Below are 26307 nucleotides of genomic sequence, written 5' to 3'. Positions count from 1 at the left end.
TTCTACCGTTACTCTTACGCTCATTCCCTTGAAGTCGAGCCTGCCATGGAACCTCACCTGAGCATCCTGGTACGCACTTGTGTCTTGCACCTTCAACCTCATACTTGTGTATTCATACGATCTCAATCAGGACCTCTTGAAGCAAGCGTCCAAGGACGCAGCAGAACTTGAACGAGAGAATAATGACCTCCGCAAAGAGTTAGCGGCAACGAAGGCGAACTCAGTACAGCCCAGAGGGCGTCCGCTTATCTAGACGGCAAAGCAGAGGTACAAGATCTGGGACCGACCTCTTTGACGAGGTGGACGAGCTGCAGGCTCAAGTAAAAACACTCTCGGAGGTGCGTTTGCATACGCATACCTATGATCGTTGAGCCCACCAATGCATCTTTGGATAACAGTCCAACCAGCGTTACAAAAGAAGGCTTCGCAAGGTGCGTTTGCATTACCATGCTTCCATCTGCTCATGTTCGAATTGTTGGCAGCTCCGCAAGCAGGAAATCAACAGAGAGGCAGCCGACTTGGTGGAGGGTGACAGTTGGATACCGGGGCAGGCGACGTCAGCGTGCACACCATGCGCAAAGTATGTTCAGGGAACATGTGCGACGGTGTGGCGTGCTCTCTGAGCTCGCGTTGCAGTTGTTGCGAGCGTTCAGAGACTTGATGGCTTCCAACGCGTTGGAAGATAAAGAAGAATGCCCCATTTGTATGGAGCCGCTCCGCGTCGAAAGCGCGAAAAGGTGCGTTGCCTGAGAAGCCAACGATATACTACGTATGTGTTGACTGTTATCCCCAGCTTACCTTGCGATCACACGGTATGCGAAGAGTGCTTCAATCAGCTGAAACGCCTCTCCAGCCCTGACGATGGAGACATGGGGAAGGAATGCGCAACCTGTTCTCAGTGTCGTCAGAGATATCTCCACGAGGACGCCGAGACAGTGCGATACACTGCGGCACAACAGTGGGACGCCTTGTTAGACATCGCCAACAAATGGACCAGGATGGACACTGCTCAAGATAAAAGCGACGACGAGATGGAAGAGGACGCCTCAGAGGAAACCGAGTCCGTCATGGCAGACAACATGGGCACTCCAAGGTTTTGTCGCCATACCACCGTATTCACATAGCATGCTCATTTATGTCACACAGTGCAAGCGATTGTAGAGCCCAGCCTATACGGGGCGCAAGTGCCATCTGACATGGAGGGCTCGTCGAAGCGTCTCTGGAGACGACTGATTGCCAGTTCTCCGACACGTTCCAATTGACGAGACCACGTAAGAGTCACGGGGAATGAATCGAGCGATTGCATGCGTATCAGCGTCCCGTTGTATAGTATTGTATGAGCAAGTACTTGCATTGACCCCGGTCTCCGCAGCCAGGAATGAGAAAGACGCGCTGATGTGTGAACATGGGCGTGACTAAACGGTGCCGCAGCTTCGCTTGTTGCGTCTTACATACCACGACTACCTATCGCTTTCTGCCACAACCTCAGTGTCTGGGCTTGAACTTGATGGCGCCTGCTACACGCTCTTCCGGTCTGCTAGTATCGCAAGCATCCTCCAGTAAAGTCAAAGTTGAGGATATACAAGAAGGTGATGTGCTTGAGACTGCCCCCTCGACTAGTTCCCTGCAAGTAGGCACCCTCGTAGACCCTTGATCTGAAGCACACGCTGACGGAAACTTGTTAGTTGTCGATACAAAGGGCTTATGCTGGTGCTCAAGCCATGGAACAGGAGAACAAGCTCCTCCGCAAACAGGTGGAGCAACTCGAGGAACAGTTGGATGCGAAGGTGGACGGCAGCGGAAGGTCTTCATCGGAGTCTAATCCGCTGAAAAGGAATAGACATAGTGCATCGGAGCTGCGTGTTGAGGTAAAGCAGCTTCAAAAACAAGTCAGGGCATTGCAGAGGGTGAGTATTTATTACAATTGTGTCTCTCTCCAATACCCTTGTTCGTCTGGGCGGTAATGTGCGCATACTCGGGGCTCTGCTACCACAGTCGAAGGCGGAGTACAGAAGGCATTTGGTTCAGGTATGTGGCATCAGAGTACTAGCACCAGCTTCCTGGGAGGTTTAAAGTCTCGCAGCTACAAGTCCCCGCAATGAATGAGCCAGGAGACCAAGAGCGAGACTTCCAGGCAGACGACTCCGCACATTCCCTGCGGAAGGTCTGTCTCACCTACCCGTTGGCTCTCCGCTGCTTGTTCACACATTTTCTGGATTACCGATAGATTCTGCGGGAGGTCTCAGACTTGGTGGAGGCGGCGACCATCGACGACGACCAATCGTGCGACCAATGCGGCAAGTTGCTACATGTAGAGAAAGCACACAGGTCAGTCTCAACTCGTCCCATTTCCCGCCTGACGACATATCTCGGAACCAGTTTTCCGTGCAAGCATGTCTACTGCGCTGACTGCATGAGACTGAAGATCCGACCCAACCCACAGAAGACCAAGGTAGAAGAAATGAAGTGCCCCACATGCGACACGGTATGCCTCCGTGAAGACGTCGAAGCCGTGAGGTTCACGGAAGAGCAACGATGGGACCATCTCCTCAAGGTCACACGACGATGGGCCAAGGTGGACTTCCGAAACCGCGATGCGGGCTCGACGGACGCAGAGAACCTTGAAGATGACTGGATCGACGACGGGGAAACGACAGAAGCAGGGGCTTCCAGGTGCGCTCCTTCGAATGTCGGACATAGCGTCGTCGCTGACTGAAAGCACACCAGCACGGCGCGCTCGGACGACCGCGCCCATAGTGCACTTTCGAGCTCTCCAGAGCCTCAAAAGCGGGCGATCGAGTCCCCGACACGCCTGCGCAAGCGGGCCCGCGTCTCGTCTGAGCCGGAAGAGGACGAGCAGCCCTTTGAGTGAGGACATTGAACTCCATCCACCGTCGAGTCCAGCCAGCTGATGCCTGCGCACATCCAGCCTCCCTTCAGGAGGAACAGAAACCTCTCCGGCCACTACTCCCGATGATGACGACACGCCGCCACCGCAGAACACTCCTATGTCGGCCTCAAAGCGCAGGCTCTCATACAGCAGTTCGCCACGGAAAGACAAGAAACGGATGCTGGAAGCGATGGCTTCCGCTCGCGAGCGCAAACGCCAACGCCGATAGATTTACGTAGTGTTGTACTCTTTGCCGTGTTCTCGCACTGGCCCAGCAGTGTTCACAAAAACATATGCGCGCCCTTTGCGTGAGCTCTTTCCAGGGTTGAATGATTTACTATCGGCACGCAGCGTCGAAACCCTCCGTCAAGCAAGGTTGTGCGCGGGTATGCCTAATCTATGCTAAGAGCAACGAAAAATACAAGTGGAGGGAAGATCGAGCAGAGCAGAGTATAAGGGATATATAGAGGGTATGAGGCGGTGGGGGATGCGAGAAGCACAGCGAGGAGCAGGAGGGGAACGAGACGCGTGTGTGGGAATGAATGTGGATGAACGTGGACGGGGCGAATGCGGATGCGGGGTTCGGGGGCGACAGCACTGCGCAGTGCAGAATAAAAACGCAATAAGAAACATGGATGTATACGATATTAAACTAGTACGTGGGGCAGGCAGGGGCCAGGAACGGTGCATGTGTGATTAAGGAGCGAGGGCGAATGCAAGTGGCTAAGGGAGCTATTCATACAGTGATAGAAAGAGGGAAATTTTCCGAATTCCACAAGGCGGAGGTGCGGCGCGGCGCGGGGAGGCTGGCCAGAGGCGCGTCCCGAGGACCGGCGGGGCGGCGCGCAAGCATCTTTGACACTTCGACGGGCCATCCGATGCAGCTCTACTATCCCGTTAGCGCGGCCACGGGCGTGAACGCGTTCGAGCGCTGGAACAACAGCAGGTTTCTGAGCGACTTCCGTGCGGACAGCGTCGAGCCTGCAGGGGACGGCGGCACCGGCCCGGGAGTCGAGCGCGACGCTGGGACCGGGGCGAACTCGCGCGGGGGAACGTCGATGCGCATGTCGAACCCGCCGGAGCGCTCACGCTCGCGCGTGCGCACGTTGGGTACAAACAGCGAGCGGTGCCGCTGTGGCCGGGAGGCGGAGCCGTCGAATCCGTTTCGCCGGGACGCGTCGAGCTCGAGGAAGGGGGAGGCGGCATGGGCGGCGAGCATGAGGTCGAAGTCCATGGAGGAGCGCGAGATACGACCGGCTCGGAGCACGCCATCCTCTGTGCTCGAGGGCGTCGAAGACCCCGAAGTACGTCGGCGGAGCGAGGTGCGCCGCAACCAGTGCACGATGCTGCTAGAGTAGTCCAGAGGGGGCGAGGAGTCAACCAGGGCTGGGGAAGGCGAGGCGCGACCGGCATCGGAGGAAGCAGTCGAGGACGTCGAGCGGGCCGGTTGTGTGTGGAACAAGGAGCGCACGTGGTCGACCATCGAACGCGAGCGCGTCGGCTTGCCATCCTTCCCATTCTTGTCCCCCGCGCAGTGGGCTCGCGTCCATGCTCGTCTCTGCACCAGAAGGAGCGGTGACGGCGCGGACCCGTACAGGCAAAGGGATGGGAAGCGGCGCGGTGTCGACAGGGCTGGGTAGCGCCGACGACATCGGAGAGCCCTGCGACATCTGCGTCGGGGGCGAGTCCAGGTCCAGCGTCGGCACCTCCACCTCCTCGGGGCTTTGGAAGATCGGGCCGTCTGTATGTGCGCCACCATACCCCAGGTGCATGTGCGCAATGGCGGTGTTGATCGCAGGCGCGATCGAGGCCGGCTGCTTCCTGTGTCTTCGGGCGGCGAGCGAGGACTTCGCACGCTCCATGAACCCCGAGGCCGAGGAGGAGGAGGTCGGAACTGCGCTCGAGATGATCATTTCGGCCGGAGCGCCGGTAGGGGTCGGAGGGGGGAGCACCGGCATGGGAGGCATGGGCGGCAAGGGGGGCATGTCGAGGTCGACGGAGCGGTTCCGGCGATTGACGACCATGCGCTTGGCGGCAGTGAATCCCATGGCGCTTGCGAGACTGAGGCCAGAATTCGATCTTGACATCCCGCTGCCCTGTCTCCTTCCATAACCAGAGCCGGAAGGGAGACGGAGCTGGAAGAGGTCGTCCCCGCGCATCTGCACCTGGGCCCTTGCGGCGATGCACGCCTCGGAGAAGATGTCGTGCAGACCAGCGTCGACTTGTGCCCTGTATTGAGAAGACGCACGCGCAACCTTGACGAGTTCGAACGCTGTGGCAGACCCGAAGAATGCCTTGACGGACGTGGTGGATGAGCGCCTTGAAGCTGCAGAGAACGATGAGAGTTCCGACTTGATGGCATGTCCGTCCGTCCGAGAGATGGTCTTGGGATGCTTCTTGGACAGGGTCTGCATCGAAGCTTCCGCCTTCGAATCGCTTTGCTTCTCCAGTTCCGACATGGACTGGACCGTCGGAAGCGCCATAGGCTCCTCTAGGACCTCAGTCGATGGAATGACGGCCAAGGGTAGGGGCGGGGACTTGTCGTCCGTCTGTAGGCTTGGGACTGGCTCGTGGGTCCAGCAGGGGGTGGCCGAAACAGATTCGCGGATCGCGCTGAGCCAGATCGCCTTCTCTGCAGCACAAGAGGCAGCGACTTGAATGTGATGGCCGAATCCACTGATGCGCAACGAGTATGGGAAGCAAGCTGCATGAAAAGGATATGGTGTCAACAATGGGCGCAGGGTATCGACCTGCTGGAGGCACACTTACCATGATCATCCTCCGTATCAATAACTTCGACTGCGCTCAGGGAAAACCAGTGTCGAGGCTCGTACACCCTCCCGCCTTTCAGAATCTTCGCGAAGATACAATATCCGCCGGAATAGAGGAACACACCGAGATACTTCGCACGATGAGCAGGGTACTGCACAACGTCCAAAGCACCTGCAAGCATGCACGGGCCGAGTGATGAGACAAAGTCTGGGGTGAGGGAGGTTGGGCGAGGCGAGGCGACCGTGGATACGCATGTTGAACAAGGCGAGCCCGCCGAGGACGGAGAAGGGCACGAGCAGAGCGATCCAGAATGGCCCTCTTGTGACGAGGCACACTCCGAGATTGACGCTGCTGGAGATGTGGGCACGTTCGCGGATACCGACGACGAAGCGAAATTGGCGACAGAAGTCTGGCCGCCCGAGTGGAGGAACGTGATCCTTGACGCTATGAGCGCGGATCGGAGGTTGTGGGCCTCCTTTTCGCTAGCCTGGTTGACTTTCGCCACCACGGCTCGCATCGTTTCCCCTGCTCCACAGATTGCGTCGTCGGCGGCCTTGCCCTTGTCGAGGTGCGCTTCGAGCGTGGAGGAATGGAGGTGGTCCTCGTGCCCGTGTTCGAGTCGCTGTCGTTTCTTGTCCCGCAGCTGGTCCAGGAGGAGCGGATACTTGCATATCCGCTGCACGGGTTTGATGAGGTAGTCCATGAGCTTGAGCTTCTGCGTGCCAGCCCGCCCGCCTTCCACGGAGACCAAGGACGTCGGCCGGGACCGTTTCGAATGACGCAAGGTAGGGAAAGAAGAATGGTCCGCGGAGGTCTCGGCGGATGGGCTGCTGCCGGTGACCAAAGACAGCACTGGGGTGGAGTGTCTTCGTTGTCTCCGTTGCGAATGGGAGAGCGCTTCATCGACCTCCGGTGCTGCGCAAGTCGGAGAGATGTCCACGGCAGCCTCGTCAACGAAAACCCCGGGTGATGGAGAAGAAACCAGAAAAGCACAGCGCTGCTCGTAGGCCTCCCACACCACAGGCCAACGTTCCTGCGCCCGTCGGACGAGATCTGTCGCCGCTGGATGACCGGGGCAGAAGCGTTCATAGACGTTAAACGACGCAGCCTACGAAGTTACGAGAGCGTATCGCGCAATGTCAGTGGCGCGCCAAAACGAGACCCTACGCGCACGTACCTCGTGTACGAACTTCGCTGCCACGACCTCTACGGCCCTCTCCATCTCCTCCACATCCGGGTCGTCACTCGGCAGCTTGTTCGTCCATTCGTCACCGTTGGGTGTCAGGAGTTCTCGGAGTCCGACCGCGGCGACCGCTTCACGTAGTTCGTCGACGAACCGCTCGTGGAAGTCGAGGAGCTCATGCGCGTTCCTACAGACCGTGCGTACTTCTCGCTCGATAAGGACTGGCGCAGGAGAAGCATGCGAGTTCTTTGACGGAATGATACGATCCCAGGCGTCTTTGTCGGATTCCCGGTAGCTTGTTGCATCGGACGCTGTGGAAGCTCCGGAAGGCTGCCGTTCACGCTCCGGTGATCGATCACCGGTCTGTGCTGAGGTCCAGGGAGTGCTGGGGCTGTGCGAGGGCACGGGCGGGTGAGAAGCATGAACAGACGGCCGAGCTCCCGGGAGTATTGAGGGTATGGAGAGTGTTGAAAACGAGGTGTATCCGCGAGAAGGATGGCGACCGGGAAGAAGGGGAACTGGTGTTGGAGAGGTCAGCGACGCGGGGGAGCCTGACGAGAGACCGACGGAGGCGGGAGAGACCGGCGGCGAGCAGAGGAGGAGGAGCTGGTCTAGGTAGACCTGCCCAAAAAACATCAGAGCGGGCCGATGACCGACGCGAAGGGAGGCAGGGACATACCGAGACGAGCGCGCGAAGATCGAGAAGGTACCCAACCTCAGTGGCGAGAAGCTCGGCCAGGGCGTGGTACCTTCGAATGGTCTCCATTCTCTGCTTCTTCTGTTCGCCAAACGTGGGCTGGCCCATGTCGCGCCCCGGCTCCTGGTCTTCTTGGTGCGTTGAGCCCTGCTCCTTATACGCGCGCGGGCTCGCTTCGTCGTCCGAGAGATCAGCTTCGTCCGCGAGGTTGAACAGCTTCCTGCCAGACTGCATGTGCGGCGCCGTTTCACCTCCTGTCCGCCCTTTATCCTCTTCACGCTCGTGTGGTCCCGGCGCGCACCGCGATAAACTCGGGAGAAGCGCCTCGCCCGCGAGGGCGTCGCCCTCGGCGCTATTGCGTCGGCCGGGGACCGGAGGTAAGGCCTTCTGGGCGTCCGCGGCCGCGCCGCGCAAGCCGGGACGCGGCGGCAGCGGCTTCGACAAGTCTCCCGGAAGCGAGAGCCGGCGCAATTTGTCGCGTGTCGCACCACTCGTCGCTCTCCTCACAATGACGGGGGATGTTGGGGGAATGTGCGACGACGACGGAGTAGAGGATGAGGTGGGGCGCGAGAGCGAGGACGCACGAATTCCTGGGCGGCTCGGGCTCGTGCTAGCAGCCCGCGCTCTGCTGCGGTGCCGTTGTGCGCGCGCGGACGAGGGCCCGGACCCGGAGGCACGTGGGGTTGAAGAAGAGAGTTTGGGAGTTTTGGGCGGCGGTGTGGGAGGGGAGGTCATCCATGTGGGATTGGGGGGATGATGGGTGATGTAGTCGTCGGAGGGGCGGGGGACCCGGGAGGCGTGCTCGAGCGCACCGAGGGCAGTGGGCGTGGCAGCGTGCGCGACCTCAGGGGTGAGGAGAGGGGAGGCCATGATGGGCGTGAGGGGGGTGAAGGGAAGCGCACCGGTGGGAGCCCTGGGGTGGGCGCGGAGGCGGGGCGAGGGGAGGGTGTGGTTGACCGTGCTGGAGAGGGCGAGACGGTCCGGGATGTCGGCGAGGGATGATGTGCGGCGTTCAAGGAGATTGAGCGGCGAGGGAGAGGGAGCACGTTCATGGAGGCTGACATGATACCGGAGGGCAGTTGGGCTCTGGCGGGCTCGCCTGCGAGATATGGCGCGCGGGCGCGGGAAGAGCGGCGCTCGTGGGCTGGACGGCGCGTTGAGAAGGGCGGGCAAGGAGGGAGGGAGGGGAATGGTGAGAAAAGGCCCGGGAGGCTGGCGATGCAACAAGCGGACTGGGACGGCCTGGCAGGTTGCTCGTCGTTGTGCGTTTCGGGGTGCCGATGGGTAGACACTGACCGGGAGTAGTCCAAGATATGGTGGATATGGCGCATACAGTGGGCTCCCGTCTCGCGGGCTCTGCTCCCGCTGCTGGTAAGCTTTAGAGTCGTCGTGAGGGGCGAGATCTGTGGTGTGCGGCTGGCGAGGCCAATGGGGGCGGGGACGAGGACGCGCGAGAGGGCGACAAGACCTGCGATCGAGGCACCCGCCGCGGTGACGCCATTCCTGACCGTCGCCGACACCGCTTTGACCGCTTTTAATTCTCCGGAGGCCCGGTCCGCACACTCTGCCTGGGCGTTCGCCCTCTTTGGACGGCGGGCCCCGGAATCAGGCAAAGCCGCAGCGGCGACGGGGTGCCACAGACGACTCGACCCGCGGCGACCCCCACAGGCAACCCGGCCTCCACGAAACACGCAGATCGCTGTCAATCGCACACAGACTTGCCTACCCACTCAGTACAGCGCCCTCGAGTCGTCGCCCCGTGGATGGTACAAAATGTTCTTCCGCTCGCACTCTCGCTTTCGCCACTCCTCTTTCTCCAGGAACTCGTGCAGTGCCCGGATCCCAGCGTGCCTGAAAACCCTGTACGCTCCCTGCTCCTTTTCTTCGTAGCTCTGCACGTGCCGTTGATCAGTGCCCGTTTGCTCTGTCAACTCTGAGGGGATCGCACCGTTGGCGGAAGCTCTGAGAACCTCCGAATCCCTTGCCGACGGAGCGCCGGCACCCCCGAAAGGCCCAGCTCCTCAAGCCCGCCCAGACGCCGCACAACAACCTTGACACCCTCGAGGGTGAGCTTGGGGCAGAAGGGAAAGTGGAGTTCGCTGAGGGCCGCTCCGTGCTCCGCGAGCGCAAATAGCGCCTGGTCCGTCACCTTCGGTAGCCCCCCCGCCGCCAAGCTTCGCAGACGTTCCAGTCCTGAGAGCGCGAGCACCGCCAAATCCGTCAGCTGTTTCATGACTGCCGGTGTCCAGCCACAGAGCACGTCGGCGTGGTGTCAACATCCTCATAACACGGTGAGAACAGGGGACTCACAGCTGATGTCTACCACTTGCAGGCGCAGACACGCGTTCGCGATTGCTACCACGCCGGCGTCGGTGGCGTTCGCTAATCCTCCGATGTCAAGGGTGTCCAGGTGTCTGCCTAGCCCGCACAAGGCATGTAGCGAGCGATCTGTGAGCTTGACGCAGCCTGCGAGGCTGAGCTGGTGCATGCGAGGCGCGTGCGCCACCAGCCCGAGCACCGCGCCGTCCGTGAGCTTGAAGCAGTGGCTCAAGTCGAGCACACGCAACTCATTCATCTTGTGTGATGCAGGAAGTGTGAGAGGGGGGAGACGATCAGTCCAGTTCCTTGGACGGCCTTCTGAATTAGGTCTTGCTTGAGAGTCACCGCGCTCCGATACCCATGGAAAACCGGCGTCGGTGAGGTGTAGGCATCCGGAGAGCGTCCATCGTCGGAGGCCGCGTGCGAACGTCCATATATCCCGGACTGAGGCCGCGGTCACGAGTGGGAGGCTGTCCATCTCTAGATGCTCAAGACGCGGGAGTCCACGGACGAGCGCGGCAAGGGCGTGGTCAGTGATCCCTGGTATGCGATTGACAGCGAGCGCAGTGAGGGACGTTGAATGTGTTGCGATCGCCCGTAGTCCAAGATCGGTGATATCGAGGCACCCGGAAAGATCGAGTGTGCCTAGGCGAGAGGCATTCTCAGCCAGGAGGATGAGGGTTCGCGATGAAAGACCGCGGATGCCACTGAGGAGCGCTGAAGTGACGTTTGGGCAGTAAGGCAATACCTCGGCGAGTTCATCGTCCGAGTAGGTGGATGCCAGTGCCGAGTCGAAATCTGGATGGAACTCGAGGTGTTCGGTGTAGTGGCATGATTCTTCATCTGAGGGGAGGGCATCGATGAACTCCATGGTGGCTGATTGAGCAGGCGTGGGGTAGAGTAGGCGTCTTGACCTCGGCGGCTTTATAGAGGCTTCTGAATGCCATTGTGGTCACTATTGTGGCCGCTCGAGGTTGCCGGGCGGGGGAAACGTGCGTTTGGACCGATATGACCGGGCCCCTACAGAAGGGCGATTTCCATGCGTATGTTTCATCACAGGCGGTAGACGTAAGTAGTGGTGAATGTCTACGCTCACGTCGTGCCTTTGTTCCAAAGGTGGTTTTGTCCTGTGCAAAATACTGGTTCAGGCTGTGGAGCGGACAGGTATGTTAAGAGTGAGGTACAAGACATGTAGCCGTGGTGATTATTAGAGCACCGGAGTGGCCATGGACTGTGTTCAGTGCGTCGTGGGAATGTCTTCAGGGCCGGATGCGAATGGCCAGGCGAGCCTGCACTCGTTCACCACAGTTGGGCCTCTCTCTCCTCCGGACAATATTCTTGTTCTCTCGTCACACCATCTGAGCGTGTGTGGACCGCAATCAGACAATCTCAAGATGAGCAACCTTTCTTCCTCCTCCTCCGTCACCCCAACTCCCTCCACCTTCCACAACACCCCGACCGCAACGCACCCCAACTCCGTCTACCTTCCCAGCTACGTTCCCTCTTCTCCGGGTGCACTCCCTCCGCCGTCGCCAAATAGGAGTCGGATACCCGTGACACCAGCGGTGCTGCGCTCCATCTTCGCCTCCTCCCGGACTGCATTCGAAGAACGCTCACTTTCTCGCATCGCCTTCTTCCGGTGAGTGCATCATACTATCACCTAGAAGGGACAATTGCTGAGCTGCAGCACAGATTCACGGGATTCTTGCTCAGTTGTTTAGCCATCAGTCTAGCTGCCGCGCGGGGAAGGGGAATTAAGGGCGGAGCCGCGCTGCTTGGGGTAGGAGTTGTGTAGTTTCTGTAGGTCACTTTTTCTATCCGCTATACAATACCACTACTTGAATGCTTGTCTTGCGAATCAGTCCAGCTGCCCTCCTTAGTGCAGTGGACAACAGGGTGAGCATGTGGTCGATCAAAGCGAGCACATGGCATTGTCGTCCAGCGAGGAAATACTGTGGCAGGTACGCATGTCTTGCCATTCGGACGTGAAGTACGATTCAATTGTTCTTGATAATAGCGCTTAGTTGGAGGTGTCTAGACTTCGGCAGCATCTACGCTCGCGTTCCAACCTACGGACGCGTGGAAACCGCGTTCCGGTCTGCGGCACTTAATGTAACGGTGTCATAGCTTTCAATGTGGGACGCTTCCTCATATGGCGCACAGAAGTGTATGCCATATGAGGGGCATTAGCCTCACATCCCTCCAGTCGGTCCACCAACCCACGTCCAGGGTGATCCAAGCTGCCATAAGGACACGTTCTTCAAGCGAGGCATTAATGACCTCGCGCATATATGTGCGCTCGACGTTCCGTGCATGTACGCCTCTCTCTCGTCTCTCCCGATGACTGGTCGAGAAAAGCCTCCTCAGCCACCCACAGGACCAGTCTCTCAGTGCCGTGGTCCTTTTATCCCCCACGACGCTGAAAAGTCTCACCAACGACGGTTTTCGACTATTTCGCGGAAACGTGTAATCGGCGCGGCGGTAGTTGCAGCCAGCGTGTGCGCGTTCACAATCATCCCCCCACTTCCACCGGCCACTACTGCAGGCTTCCGCAGCCATCCGTCCCTCTCCCCTGAAGAACATGTCCTGTGTTCGAGAAGATTCGCTTTGCCACGGGCACGTGAAGACGCCCTCCTTCGCAGCAAGTCAGACCGGTTTGAGCCCGGAACACGGCCTACCCTCATCAAGAACATCACTCTATGGACCGGGGCTAGGAATGGGACGGAAATCGTATACGGCGACATCTTCCTGGACAAAGGGCTCGTTCAAGGCATCGGGTACATCCCAGAAATACTCTACGTGGACCGTGATACCGACGTTGTGGATGCTCACGGAGGGTGGATCACTCCGGGCTTAGGTGCGTACGACAGCGGGATTGTTATTCCCGGGACGACAGGGCTCACAGGAAACGCTACCCCCGCAGTGGACTTGCACTCCCACATTGGGGTCACTAGTGCCCCCCTCACCGCCGCGTCGCTGCAAATGGACTCACCAAGCGGACCAATCCTTCCTTGGCTGAGGAGCATCGACGGATTGAGCACTCATGATGCCTCGTACCCCTACGCCGTGGCCGGTGGGGTCACCACGGTCCAAGTGTTACCCGACTACGGCCGCGACGCCATTGGTGAGCACCCCCAGAAGCCCGGCTCCATTGGGTGCTGACCTCGCCCGCAGGCGGTCAAGCGTTCATGATCAAGCTGCGCAAGACGTCCCAGCGCACACCAACTTCCATGCTCATCGAAGCACCCTACCAGCTGAACGGCACTGACTTCGACCCGTACGAGCCCCGTTGGAGACACCTCGTGTACGTCGCCCGCCCACTCCATCGCCCGTCCGTCGTACACGCCCTCCACTTTACTCTTGGCCATCGTGCCGTTCCATTCCGCGTCTGACGTACTGATGCGCATGCCCACCGTCACAGGATGTCGTGCGGGGAGCGAACGCGGGCATCCGGCAACCGCATGGACACCATGTGGGCGCTCCGCGCGGCCTTCGCCATGGCGCGTGGGTTCCGCGACGCCCAGGACGCGTACTGCGCGCACGCCGAGGCCGGCCTGGGGAGGCAGGCGAGGTCAGCAGCCAAGGTACCCGGAGGACTACCGGTGGGAGGCGTTGGTGGACGTGCTGCGCGGCAGGGTCAAGGTTGGTACTGGTTTTGGACGAGCATGCTGCTTGGTGGGAGCTGAAGGATCCCTGGGCAGGTGTCAGTGGTCTGCGATGAAGCCGTGGACTTGGACGGGCTGGTCAGGGTACGCATCATGCGACGTCACCCGTGGAAAGCCGTTGATATCTTCACCGGGTGTAGTTCTCGCAAGAGTTCAAGGTTCCGATTGCATCCATTCACGGCGCTCATGAAGCTTATCTTATGCCTGACGCCCTGAAAACAATGTGAGCAGGTTGCTCACTGGCGCGTCGTACGCAGAACTTATCTGGTTCCAACAGCCCTGGTGTTGTACCACCTACTGTAGTTCTGTCTGCGGATAGCTCTCGCCAACGGCGCGAGACATTCCGCGGCTCTGAGTTCTCGCCGTGGATTCTCGCAGAGCATGGGATACCAGTGGCCATGAAGGTGGGCATCTTCACTGCAGAATCGTCCTCCATACTGAAATGCTGAACCCTTTCGGTAGACGGACGCACTAAATTCGTACCCGCGCGACCTCATCTTCGAAGCTCAACAAGCGCACCACTACGGTCTACCTCCCAATCTTGCCCTAGCCTCCGTCACCTCGGTTCCTGCGACCGCTGCCGGCCTCGTCCACCGCATTGGCATCATTCGCGAAGGCGCCGACGCGGACCTCGTCCTCTGGGACTCACATCCTCTCCAGCTCGGCGCCTCCCCACGCAAAGTGTGGATCGACGGCATCCTGCAAGTGCATGTCGACGCCGTGCGCGCGCGCATCCCCGTCCCCAAAGCCAAGAACACCACCGCACGGCGCCGTGGCCCCCCGCCGGTGCCGGACTTCGCCACACAGAAAGACCGCGCGGTGCGCTTCGACGGCATCCCCCCGCTCCGCCCGAACCGCACCGTGCGCGGCCGCGTCGCGTTCCGGAACGTGCGCGAGGTTTTCTTGCGCGACCGCGGGGACGGCGCGGGCCCGCTCACGTTCGGTCTGGACGGAGGGTTGGACGAGGACGACGATAACTTCGTGGACGTCATCGTCGACCGCGGGCGCGTAGCGTGCTTTGGGCGGTATTGTGATGGAGACAGGGCCGAGGTGGAGTTCGACCTGCGGGGCGGGGCGGTGGCTCCTGCGTTGATGGCGTTCGGCAGTGGGCTGGGGTTGGAAGAGTTGGAGAGCGAGCCGTCGACGGGCGACGGCGCCCGGTTCGACCCTTTCAGAGGAAACGTCCCCGACATCGTCGGCGATGCCGCTGGCCTCACGAGAGTCAGCGACGCTCTCCAATTCGGAACGAGGAATGCCCTGTGAGTGGACTCCGCCTGCGATTCAGCGTCATTCAACTCATCATGCGTCCGACTTCGCAGGGTGGCACACCACGCTGGGGTCACGTACGCGACGACTTCTTTCCTCAAGCCGCACTTCTTCTCTCGGGGATCGTTCGTCGGTGGACTCTCGGCGACGTTCCGAACCGGCGCAACCAACGGCTTGCAACGTGCCGCGATCATCAAGCCAATCACCGCGCTTCATATCGCCATCGGAAGACACTCTCCGCTGTCTTCTGGTATCGGCGTCAGTACGGAGATTGCAACACTGCGGCATCTGCTGCTGGGTGGCGAAGACGAGCACACCGAGACGGGAAAATGGTTCCAGAAAGCGGCCAGTGTAAGTGTCCCCGTAGCCTTCCAAAGTCTACATCGTGGCTCACAGTCGTACGGCTAATAGGGCGAGATACCTCTCGTTATCGACGTCGCAAGTGCGGACGCTATGGTGTCCATCATCCGAATGAAGAACGAAATCGAAGAGAAGCGAGGGTCCTACATGAATATGGTTTTTTCGCGCGCAACCGAGGCGCACATGGTTGCCGACGAACTAGGCGAGTGTATGCCGAGCTCTCTGCATGATAATACTCACGGAGGTTGCAACACAGTCCACGCAAAGATCGGTGTCATCCTCATGCCCTCGAGAGCATTCCCGTGGACCTGGGATGAACGCCGAAAGTGAGTCTTATCGCTCATTGTAATGTAAAAATATTCACGCCGAGTGCGGCAGTCTTCCCGGACCACCTCTCACGAACTCGACTACTCTCAACGAACTCCTGAAGAAGCGTGTCAAGGTCGGAATCGGTCTCGGGGATATGACTCACAGTCAAAGCATGCGGTTCGAGCTGGGTTGGGTGTGTTGCAATATTTTGAATGATTTGTTTGCGGTGCTCATCGGACTCTGCTTGTAGGCCGCGCTCGATTCCGATGGCCTGGTCGACAAGAAGCGCGCATATGAATTGATGTCAATCAACCTCGAAAAGATACTTGACCTAGAAGGATGGGTGGGCGATGTGGGCGAGCTTGTTGCTTACGAAGGTGGGAGCGGACTGGACTTCACGAGTCGACCTGTCGCGATTGTGGCGCCCTCAAGGGGGCTAGTTGAGGTTCTGTGAAGTTAGGCCGGTGATGCTGGTCCGTGCATATGACATCTCCGTGTATTTATATGTAGGAGATGCTTTGATAATATGATATGGTATGAGAACATGAGTAAGGTACGGACGACGGTTTCCTAGGACCCGAACCCGCGGATGTATGATACAACGCATATGTAGATTGAGCAGAAATGCATGAGGAGATCGAAGGGCTTACAAAACTTGTAGATGTGTCATACTGCGGTCATGATATAAGTCCGTGTTCACGCAACAATGCTGCCCACCTGGAAGATCCATTGCGTCAGTCAGACCACAGATGACAAGCACGCGAAGGCCACGTACTGCTCTTGTTGAATTTCGAGCTCTGCAATGCGTGTCTTGAGCTGGGAGTTCTCTTGCTCCACCCGCGCTTTGCCCTGCTGTGCCTCCTTGACCTTGCGTGTCATGGCTGCCCACGCATCGTCGTCGGGTAAACTAGCGGCGTCAAACATGCCTTCAAGCTCTTCATTGAAGTACTGTAACAACATGTGTTAGGTTTTGTGATATGCTCCAGAAGGATATGGGACATAGACATGAAGAACAAGCTGGAGATTTACCTGATAGAGCTCGTTGACCTCCTGCTGACTGTTGGCAAGCAATTGACTTACGACCTCGTATTGCCGCTTCCAGTTCTGGAGCCCCAAGCCAGTCTTGACCAGGTCGTCTGTACGCTATCAGAGTCGAAGAAAATGTGTCAGCGGGTTCTCAAGGGGAGGGCTCGAAAGCAAGCTCACGTCTCTCAGCAGCCTCATGAGACGCCGAACTTCTGACTCCGCCTCTTCTTGATGTCGAAGAGCGCTATCCAGCTTATGTTCGGCTTCCTCAGCAACGTCGTCCACAAAGTTCGCGAGTTCGCAATCCGTTTGACTCCCGCTCGTGCTACTGGCGGAGAATAGCGAAGAGGCGGAACTAGACGGTCCCAGTGCGGTCCGGATGCGAGGGGGTCCACCTGAGGAGATGTCGACGGAAGCACGTTTGCCGATTGCTTGCAGCATCTCTTCGCGACGTGTCAAGGCTTCTCTCGTCTACTTAAAGTCAGTGGGGGTCATGGAAAAAAAGACAACAAACGTACCCATGCAGGAGATGATGGTCGTTGCGGTGTGAGTGGTTGACTACGTTTCACAGGAGAGGGTGGATTTGTCTCCCGTGCGACGACCGCAGCTCGTACGGGCGACGAGGTAGCCACTTTCTGGGTCTCGAGTCTGATTTTCTTGATCGCGCGATGCGAATCTTCGATCTGGCGTACGAGTCGTCAATAAGGACACGTGTATGATACTACTATGCACGAACATCTGCTTTGATTGCTTCAGCTGAACGCTTGACGACGGACTGAAGCTCATCCAAGTCGACGTCATCCTCCTCGGCACGGGGGAGCTTAGTAGGCACTGTCGTCCTGTTCCCTGAGGTACGAGTTGTTTGGGATTTCACGGAGGGGCCTTTCTGGTAGGGAGAAGGCCGGCGGGCCAGCTGAGGCGGTCTATGGGCTGGTGTCGCTGGGGAGTCAGTAATTGTTGCTGTTGACGCATTCGTCCGCACAGATGAGCGTTTCTTAATCGCCAGTGGTTCTATGAGGCCAGGCAGTTTCGTAGACTCCATGCTTCTGCGATCGTCATCTTCTGTTGCTGCAGCTTTTGGTGTCATGTCTGTGTTGACTGCACTGGTGGGTTCAAACGGCTGTCGCTTGCTGCGCGGGATGGGTGTGCGAGGGAAGACTGTGCGCATCGGGGTTGTCGGGAACATGGGCTGGGTATTGTCCGGCTCTGTGTCCGAGTCCGCCGAGGGCATGCGGGAGTGTGCTGAGCGCGGACTCCTTGGCAGTGGGGAAGGGCTACGCGGACCCATGGGTCGGCGATCTGATCGGTCTGAAGAGTGGCGTGAAAGCGATCGTGCGCGCCGGCTGCTCTCGCTGAGTGCGGGTGATTGCGCGCGGATCGTGGGCGTCGTGGAACGCTGGCTTGCTGCGTAGTCGTAATCTTGTGGTAGCTCCGGCAGAGCGCGCGACATGCGGGAAACGCGTGAGAGGGGGCGTTGCGCGGGCGGAGGATCATCTGTGAAGAGAAGCCCAAGATCAGAACTGCATTCGGGCAAAATACCGTTGCAAACGAGCCTTCGTATATAGTGTCTTCTACCGGTTCCTGCATGGCAAGGGACTCGTATTCTCGCCCGTGTTGATTTTGGCTGTTCTTGCGCGCCAACTCGAGCCGCCTAGCCAGGTCGCGCTCGGAAGCATCCACAGTCATCGCTTCTCCGGCAGATGCAGAGCGACCCCGTTTCATGGACGCGCTATCGTACGCACTGGGAGGGCCAGCATCATCGGAGTCAACAGCGTCCTCGTAATCGCTCTGGAAGGGCGATTTCGCTCGCTTGATGAGTTTCTTCGCCCCGCGAGAAAGCGAACGTGTCCTTGAGCTTCTTGTGCTTTTTGTCAGCGAGGGAGGCGGTTCGTCGTCCATGAGCGATGTTGCCACGGTTGTAGTAGAGGCTCTTGAAAACTGCGATATACTGCTTCCCGTGGTGCTCCCGGAACCGGTGAGCGTTGAACTACGACTATCAGCCGTTCTTGCGCGACGATGTCCATTCATCGAGCCCCCGAAGAAGTCGCTCATACCTCCCGAGGTTGACCGAGCGCCGAAAAGATTGCGGGAGATCACGTCCAGGCCGAAAATGGCAGCGCGCGAGCGAGAGACGGTAGGTGTTGTAGGACGCGACAGAGCCCCGGTCTTGAATTTGAAGAGGCCGTATTGTTGAACTGTGAATAAGAGTCTCAACTAACGCATGTGCAGCACCGGTGAATATGCTTACTAGTTTGTACGATGCGCTCAGGTATGCGCCCCGGTTGCATGATATCTTCCTCAGGCTCGTCCTCATAGCTTGACGTGACGTTGTAACGTGCGAGTGCTCCAGCTATAGGTTGGACTCTTACAACAACGTATGGTCCTTCGCTCTCGCCAAACGGTACGGCGTCAGCGATGCCGTCCTGATCGATATGGAGGACAATCTTCGTCTGTGGAATAGCTTATGAACATCGTTGTACTCGGACGATTTAGAAAGACGCTGACCTTCTTAGGCTCTTGTAGGAAGTTCGTACGGGTGTACACATTGTAATACGTGCTAGCATATGTGACATACCCACCGCGGTTCTCGACCTCGAACTCCTCGCCCCGAAGCACGATGGACCGTTCGGCTCGGGTTCGAAAGCGGGCTTGGGCGAGCCATACGGCGTCAAGGAAGCGCCTCTTCTCGTTCGCCGTGCGTATGGGATCCAAGTGAACTGCAGCAGGGGGAAAGACTACGGAGAGCGAACGGAATTGCCGTCCCGCCCATTTCTCCGTCTGGTCCCACAATGGGTTCTCGAGGAATAGGTGAAAGTCTGCCATTCGAGTTAGCCCACAATATATATTGAGAGGTTCAGTAATATACACACCGGCTCCACCGACTTCTGTCGCTGCTACGTCCGTAATATCCAACACCCCTTTACACACCAACCCGCTTTTCCGCATGCTTGATGGAAGCGCGCCGCCCTTCACCACCTTGTCGAGTTGATCCAAACCCGATAGAGCCTTTCCGCTCTTGTCCGCGGGCCTCTTCACGATCATGAGCTTATCGTTGAACAGGAACAACGAACAGTGGAGCGTCAAGGCACCAGTCGGGCCGTTGGATGATACTGGTGCGTGAGGGTCCGGAGCGACGACATCTTGTACGTCGATGCAGTCGATGAAGTGCCGCGAACTTGACACGAGGTCCATGGGGAAGTTTTCAATGGATGTTGCGAGACAATGCATGATTCCCATACGCTTCATCTGAGGATCTGTTTCCGCCTTGGCGATGTCACTTGCGTGTTGGATTGCTTCCTCCAGCTGAGATCGTTGAGGATGATTCATGGCCATGTGTTTGAGCATCGTGTTGAACATGAGCGTGTACCTTGGAATACGCTGCCATGGCTCCGCAAGCAGCTCCACGAGACCGAATTTGTTCCGTGCGTCTGAGGCTGTAGAGTATTTGACACGCTGAGGTGCGGTTAGAGCACATACCGCAAACAATGATATAGAGGCGCAACTTACGTCGATGTACTCTGCGAAACGGGAGTTCTTCTTCACCTCATGCTCGAACAGTTTCTGTACTTCCTCATGTTTTGCGAAGTACTCTCTATAGCACTCGAAAGCCTTCAGAGTCTTAAAGTGCTTGATCGCAATGTCTCCCACTCCCGGAGTGCCATCTCGATCCATCTTCTCCAGGTCCGTCAGGAATGCCTCGTTGACCGGAAGGAGCTTGTCTATGTTGCCAAAGATAGCCTTGGCTTGATATGGGGGAACAATGGCTGTGTGCTTGTTCTTCGAGAACTCACGGAGTGGGTCCGCATATTCTTTCTTGAGTACACGAAGCTTCTTGACGTAGGTACGCTCAGTAGTGACGAGCTCCTTGGTAATGTCGGCCAATGCGGATGTGTTCGTCATGGCTCTCCTGCGTTTCTCCTAAACCAGCCCGGTTAGCTCTTGTGAGGGCACCACACCGCAGACGATACGTACTTGTTTCATGTCAGTAGTGGATGGAGACGAATTCGTGGAAGCGGGTACCAAGTCAATGCTTTCTCCCAGAGAAGCAATGAGCTCTTTGACATCTGTAAAGCAACACTGCCATGAACAACCCATCATTCGTTGGAGACACTTGGCAATCAAACGGCCAGTGCGACGGCACCAGCCAGTGCCTATGTGAACCGTAGTACGCACCAAGTGAAAGCTCTCGTCCCCCCTCCGTGCCTTCCACCACCACCCCGCAAAAGAACACCCGTCGTGTGACATCAGGAGAATGTGATTTGGGCTTCGGCCGGGGAATATGCTCATCCTCCATCGCAAGCGGCACGGTCTTGCGGGGTGTTTGAACCAAGGCCATGGCGGGCAAAGACAAAGGTCAGAGGATAGCAGCCGGAAGCCACGCAAACAACGAGAGCAGCGAGACGAAAAGCGAGGGCGTGGACAGGAAATAGCAACAGGGTGGGTGTAGCTTGTTAGGCTGTCGGTTGAATACTCTCCAACTATGGGCGCTTACGTATTTGGCGATGTTGTCGACGACGCGTCCAGCAGGTCACGTGGGCGCGTCTCTCCACAATGCAACCTCATTAACAAACTCCAAACGGCGCGGAGAATGCAGAAAACACAAAGGATGTCGGTGTGTTACGGATACATGAGTGCAACGATACATTACGTTCGATACAACACTAGTGTCCCATGGTCCCGTGGCTCATGCTTGAGCCAGGTTCGAGCTCCATCTGCACGTCGATATCATCGATATCATTGACAGCCTCGGCGCTGATATATTTACTCTTCTTCTTTTTGCTAGCAGACGAAGGTGGTGGCGATTGTGCTTTCTTCGTCTTTAAGATCTCCATGATTTCTGTGAGATAGGAGGAAATCAGAGACGTCAGGAGTTGGGAGATGATGGTAACCCACCAGCATGAGACATCTCTTCGAAGCCCTTGATGCCGCGCTTCATGGTCAGCCAGCGCCGTTGTAGAGAGTGGGCGCTCCATATGTTCCAATGGTCGTCCGGAAGCAGCTTCCAATCTATCTCGGTATCGTCCCGCACGTTCATGGAATCCACTCTGAAGTAGTTTGTCAGTGGCGATCAATGCTCCGACGAACGGGGTCACATACTTGTGAACAAGAATATATGCATCCATCGGACCCCATCGGGGACGCTCGCCGGTGTTCTTGATCTGTGGCGCCAGCGAGTCCGTCCTGGATACAAGACAGTGAGCCCGCCGCAGCGGAATGTGACTTATGGCTCACCATTTGATCCTACATTGTTGTCGACCCCGCTTGCCGCCCATGCGCTGACTCACAACACCCCAGAAGATGTCGTTATCCATATCTTTGCCTTGGTTCACGGTCATATCCGTTACAATGTTGATCAACTCCTCTTCCTCTTCCTTGGACCATTGTCCTACGCGGAAGCGGATCAGCAAACGTCATCTTGTCAAAGGGGGCACAACAATACCGGTATGTCGGACAGAACGATCTTGCAAATGATTGCGATACCTGTCACGACAGTCGCCAGCCATACGCTGGACCATATCACTGATCTTTTCCCATTGCTGTCCATGCTCTTGAACAGACCTACACTCATAGGATGGTGGTGAGTACTAAAAATGACGCTTACGGACGGTGTGACGCACTGAACTAGCAAGTCGTCCTCGGTCTTTGTCCAAGCCCCCTTGTTGGCAAATGGATGCCGCGCCCGACGTACGTGATGATACACAGCGATGATAGGACGTAGTTGTATCGCCGAGGCTGAAGAAAAGATCAGTGATCGGCCCCTCTTCCAATGAAGCCGCAAGACAAGACGCACTAATTTCTGCCCAAAACGACTCATGCCCTTTTTCCTTGCCCATCTTGTTGGAAAATATGACCTGATCAAGCTCTGCAGGAGTTAGGCCTTTTTGCTGCAAGGAACAACACTACGATGAGACGCAGACATCCCCGAATGCAAAGAGCAGACGTACCGCCTGGTACCGTTCGATCGCACCATTCAGCTGCGCCTCTTCCGTTGCAGAAAACTTTCCCTTTTTGTAGACAAGGCCTGCGTATCAAATGAACGCTCAGCAAGCGTCGAGCATATATTGACAGAGGCGTGCATACCTTCCGTCTTCACCAACTCTGCCAGCTTCGCTGCGTTCATCCAGACGTTCGCCAGCATGTGCGCGTGGTCAGGATTGTCGGGCTGTAGCGGGGCAGGCGGGGGCAGGACTGAGCTCGTCCCTACGACGGACGCTCCCCGGGTCTTCTTCTGCTTCCCTGGCCGCCCCAGAATGGTATCCGAGCGCACGGGTTGCTGCTGCATTGGAGGAGCTGCCTCCGTCTGAGGGCCGGGCGCGAACATGGGAGGGACGTTCAGCTGCACATTCGCGGCCGCGGCCGCCTCGCCGAGGGTCTTGAGTACGGTGACAACTTTGGAGATGTCGAAATCCTGCAGGCTCCTCAAGAGATCTTCGCTAGAGGCAAAGTTGAGGTTGAGCTCGGGGAGGACGCCAGTATGCTCAGGAGGGAATGTGTTGGGGAATGGCGGCCCAGTCTGAGGATGTGGTGGGTGGTTAGGAGGAAGGGGTGCTTGCGGAGGCGGAGGACCGGGGGGTATTTGCGACATTGGGCCAGGATACGCGTAGGGATCGAAGTCGCCTGGCTGGTAGAGGTACGGGGGCACTTGTTCGTACGGCGCACCTGTTTGCGACTGTCCTGCCGTCGCAGACGCCGCCGCAACCACGGCAGACAGGAAGTCCGCGGACGAGTTCATGAGGTCCACAGCAGATGGTGGAGGGGGCGCTGGGACTGGGTCGACTGCACGCTCCTTCCCTTTGCTCCTTTTCTTCGCTTTAGCGGCCGCTGCGCCGGCTTCAGCACCGGATGCCATGGTCGATTCGGCGGATTCAGTGGATGCACCTTCACCGGCACTTCCACTTGCGCTTGGGGGGCGGTTTGTCAACACCGACTCGCCACCTTCGCTGCCGTTAAACGCATGGTGCTTCTTCGACTTTTTCTTCTCCTTGCTTCTTTCGGCAGCGCTGTCTTCGGCATCCATCCCGTCGTCGCCCGTGTGCTCGCCATCGCGCGGTCGCTTCAGCTTTTTGGAATGATGTCTGGCGATGGAGGCCGCGGCCGTGCTGTTCACGTCTTCGATGGCCTGCTGGAGCGCGCGCTGGATGTCATCGGACAGGGGAGCAGCGGCCATGACGGCAGGCCTGCACGCAAACGCGGTTCTTTAGGGCGGGTCAGAGATGAGATGAGGGGAGGCAAGTTCGCGTAGGCGCCCGAGCCTCTGACAGCGCTCCCTCCGGCACCAACGGGCGCCCAGTTTCACAAGTCCCGAGCTCCTAATTCGAGGTCCTTCAAACTTCTCTACGGGCCCATGTCTGGCTATGGCAGACCAACCGTCTATTATGGATATAACATACATACGTATACATCCTCCACGAACACAAAACGCCTCAGATTACCCAAAATCTACGATCATCTAGTGTGCCTCCTGGAAGAACTTGCGAATCACGTCACTGTAGATCTTGACCGCCTTGATCATTTCCTCTTGCTGAAAACGGCAAAATCATGTTAGTCATTTGCAGTACAGTTGCTAGGGGAGTGTCGCACCGAAGCGTAACTGAAGGCGATGCGCAGATGACCTTCCACGGGACTGACGTCGTCGGCGTCGGAAGCGAAGTACGTGCCAGGACCAACGAGAACACCAGCCTCCGCAAGCTGCTCCCAGAACTTCATCTCCAACGAAGCTTCATCCCCGGACTTGAAGCCAGGGATGTTCTCGAAGTGCAGCCGCACCCAAAGGAACATGCCTGCCGACGGTGGTACGATGCTGAACAGCTCCTGCTGCATAGTCTTCTCATACATCTCGAAGCGCTTGGGCTTCACAGACGCGGTGTAAACGGTGCAGCCAGTCCAAGAGCCGGCGGTGCCGACGGACTCGCGCATGCTGAACTCCTCGGAGAGAGCATCCAGGAGGAAGTCGCGGCGCGCCTTGTACTGCACAGCCAGGCCTGAGGGAAAGGATAAGCAGTCGGCATAACGAGCATAAATATGCTACCTCACCCTGAAGCCATCGAGCATAACCATCGTAGCCCCAAGTGGTCAGCAGTTGCGCAACGAGTGCCTTTGATGAGTCACAGATCCTGTCAATGTCTAGGGCTAAGGATGCTGAATGTTGCAGGCTTACCTGGCCGAACCCGCATGGAGCCTGCGTGGTAGTCTCACCCGCGCGCTCCAACCGCTCGGCGAAGCGCGGGTTGCAAGTAAAGTACCCAAGCCGGGCACCTGGGGCAATGTTCTGCAGATCTGTTAACACCGAGCGCGCCATTAATGTACGAAAAATGTCATACCTTGGAGAATGTGTCAAGACGAATTACCCGCCCCTGGTAGTCAATCCTGCTGAGAGTTAGTCGGGGCCTCTAGGAAACAAATACGATGCCTACTTCAAGTAAGAGGGCTCAAGGCTGGCAATCCACGCCTTGGAGTCCGAGAACTCTACTTGCGAAGACCGCATCGACTTCGCGACGTACTCGCCCATCTGCAAGAAATAGTAGGGATCGTCCTCGACAATGATAATGTCTGCGAAGATTGTTCAGCCACGGTGATCCTTTGTGGAATCCGCGCACACCATGTACTCACCGTACTGGACACAGATGTCGTAGATTTCCTTCTTACGTTCCAACCCCATAGACTATCGTGGCGTCAGCCTCGTGTGTATGTCTCTAGTCAAACGACCACGTACGATGCCGGTGGGATTCTGACCAATGGGCACCGTGTACATCACATGGGGGCTGGAAAGGACAGTCAGTACACATGACGCCAAGTGCGCCGGGGCGTCATTCATCTGGTCCCGTTGTGGGAACACGACGCTCATCGCAGCTCGAGAACGTACCGTTTGTGTCCCCGCTCAACGTCATCCCACTCCGCGAGCATCTTGCGCAGAGCATCCGGCCGCATGCCTTGTTCGTCCATGGGCACACCGACGGGGTTGATGTGGTACGGCTTGCTGTTCGCAAGAGCTGAAGGATAAGTCCAGTCCTCGGTGATGAACAGCTCGCCCGGGTTGCAAAGAGTAGTGATCGCGCGGACCAGCTGCGACGATGAAGTTGAATAACAAGTGCATGGCACTCGTAAGTGTGTGAACTCACCCATCTGTGTTCCCAGTGTTGACCAGAGTCTTCCAGTCCGCGTAAGCAGGCTGGAAGGTGGTTTCGACAAACTCGTTGACCGCCTTCTGGAGCTGCGGGAGTCCGGTCGCAGTGCCGTACTGCAGCGCAACTGCGAGGTTGACATCGGTGGGCTTCACGGGATACTTTGGCACAGTGATCGAGGCCGTCTTCTCTTTAGTGCCCCGCCAAAGAGCTTCCAGAACCAAGATAGGGAGGTGGTCGACGGCTGGGAGGAGACCGCAAAAGAGTCGGGGATGAGGGCTGGAAGAGGCACATAGCCGGCTGTAAGCGACTGCGGGGGGGAATCGTTCTGACGCTCGGTTACTTACCGTCGCCGGAGATGTTAGCGAAAGGGAAGTAGTCGGGGTTGGGCATGCCTGCATGCCAGCCAGAATATCAAAGGACGGACGACTTCTGTGATCCCGCCAATGCGTACCTCCTGCGAGGCTGATTATGCCCTCTCGGCCGAAGTACCGCGCCAAGCCCTTGAGCGGTGACGTCGCCCGGGAGAGGGCGAGGTCCGAGAGGTGATGGGACAGGTCCACTGCATTCTGGAGAGGACGCTTCTCGGAGTATTGCATCTTTGCTCAGAGGAATGGCGACAGTGGAGATGGGGGAAAGGCGAACCGTCCCCCATCCTCGTGAAGTGCTGATAAGTATGTGGGCCCGCCACGCAGCCG

General features: G+C 57.8%; 7 protein-coding genes across 7 annotated transcripts; 2 read left to right on the top strand and 5 right to left on the bottom strand.

Moving 5' to 3' along the window:
• Positions 1 to 45: 45 nt before the first annotated feature.
• Positions 46 to 2872, top strand: BXZ73DRAFT_74183 (uncharacterized protein; the record flags this gene model as incomplete). Its single annotated transcript, XM_048021990.1, has 12 exons — positions 46 to 69; positions 131 to 198; positions 266 to 338; positions 399 to 431; positions 483 to 556; positions 591 to 737; positions 854 to 1093; positions 1700 to 1907; positions 2084 to 2164; positions 2228 to 2328; positions 2419 to 2673; positions 2728 to 2872. The coding sequence occupies 12 exons, from the start codon at positions 46 to 48 to the stop codon at positions 2870 to 2872; spliced, it is 1449 nt and encodes a 482-aa protein (XP_047881983.1).
• Positions 2873 to 3779: 907 nt separating this feature from the next.
• BXZ73DRAFT_40700 (uncharacterized protein) lies at positions 3780 to 8412 on the bottom strand (the record flags this gene model as incomplete). The annotated part of the gene is made up of 5 exons (XM_048018628.1): positions 3780 to 4429; positions 4455 to 5594; positions 5660 to 6770; positions 6840 to 7466; positions 7525 to 8412. The coding sequence occupies 5 exons, from the start codon at positions 8410 to 8412 to the stop codon at positions 3780 to 3782; spliced, it is 4416 nt and encodes a 1471-aa protein (XP_047881982.1).
• Positions 8413 to 9272: 860 nt separating this feature from the next.
• On the bottom strand, positions 9273 to 10732 carry BXZ73DRAFT_40247 (RNI-like protein; the record flags this gene model as incomplete). The annotated part of the gene is made up of 3 exons (XM_048018538.1): positions 9273 to 9434; positions 9491 to 9777; positions 9853 to 10732. The coding sequence occupies 3 exons, from the start codon at positions 10730 to 10732 to the stop codon at positions 9273 to 9275; spliced, it is 1329 nt and encodes a 442-aa protein (XP_047881981.1).
• A 1469-nt stretch (positions 10733 to 12201) lies between these two features.
• Positions 12202 to 15915, top strand: BXZ73DRAFT_87552 (composite domain of metallo-dependent hydrolase; the record flags this gene model as incomplete). The annotated part of the gene is given in 14 exon segments (XM_048024617.1): positions 12202 to 12718; positions 12785 to 12985; positions 13036 to 13165; positions 13283 to 13390; positions 13410 to 13503; positions 13563 to 13610; positions 13667 to 13749; positions 13804 to 13930; positions 13989 to 14785; positions 14846 to 15143; positions 15204 to 15354; positions 15409 to 15478; positions 15531 to 15654; positions 15712 to 15915. The coding sequence occupies 14 exon segments, from the start codon at positions 12202 to 12204 to the stop codon at positions 15913 to 15915; spliced, it is 2952 nt and encodes a 983-aa protein (XP_047881980.1).
• Positions 15916 to 16138: 223 nt separating this feature from the next.
• Positions 16139 to 20823, bottom strand: BXZ73DRAFT_40576 (uncharacterized protein; the record flags this gene model as incomplete). Its single annotated transcript, XM_048018604.1, has 13 exons — positions 16139 to 16178; positions 16237 to 16409; positions 16491 to 16604; positions 16668 to 16958; positions 17006 to 17170; positions 17224 to 18007; positions 18037 to 18682; positions 18736 to 18937; positions 18993 to 19303; positions 19358 to 19940; positions 19995 to 20402; positions 20451 to 20551; positions 20661 to 20823. 13 exons carry the CDS (start codon positions 20821 to 20823, stop codon positions 16139 to 16141), a joined length of 3981 nt encoding a protein of 1326 aa, XP_047881979.1.
• A 325-nt stretch (positions 20824 to 21148) lies between these two features.
• On the bottom strand, positions 21149 to 22770 carry BXZ73DRAFT_40555 (uncharacterized protein; the record flags this gene model as incomplete). The annotated part of the gene is made up of 9 exons (XM_048018600.1): positions 21149 to 21324; positions 21381 to 21532; positions 21585 to 21668; positions 21720 to 21873; positions 21928 to 22051; positions 22102 to 22220; positions 22279 to 22372; positions 22433 to 22509; positions 22569 to 22770. The coding sequence occupies 9 exons, from the start codon at positions 22768 to 22770 to the stop codon at positions 21149 to 21151; spliced, it is 1182 nt and encodes a 393-aa protein (XP_047881978.1).
• A 1167-nt stretch (positions 22771 to 23937) lies between these two features.
• BXZ73DRAFT_87550 (PLP-dependent transferase) lies at positions 23938 to 26208 on the bottom strand (the record flags this gene model as incomplete). Its single annotated transcript, XM_048024616.1, has 13 exons — positions 23938 to 24009; positions 24069 to 24469; positions 24522 to 24582; positions 24646 to 24756; positions 24809 to 24854; positions 24902 to 25037; positions 25098 to 25149; positions 25201 to 25249; positions 25351 to 25550; positions 25630 to 25797; positions 25866 to 25888; positions 25957 to 26004; positions 26064 to 26208. The coding sequence occupies 13 exons, from the start codon at positions 26206 to 26208 to the stop codon at positions 23938 to 23940; spliced, it is 1512 nt and encodes a 503-aa protein (XP_047881977.1).
• Between the last annotated feature and the right edge of the window lie 99 nt (positions 26209 to 26307).

This window comes from Epithele typhae, assembly GCF_022376455.1.
Source record: "Epithele typhae strain CBS 203.58 chromosome Unknown BXZ73scaffold_4, whole genome shotgun sequence".
NCBI lineage: Eukaryota > Fungi > Basidiomycota > Agaricomycetes > Polyporales > Epitheliaceae > Epithele > Epithele typhae.
The sequence above is the reverse complement of the archived record's forward strand: the minus strand, read 5'-3'. Positions and strand labels throughout refer to the sequence as shown.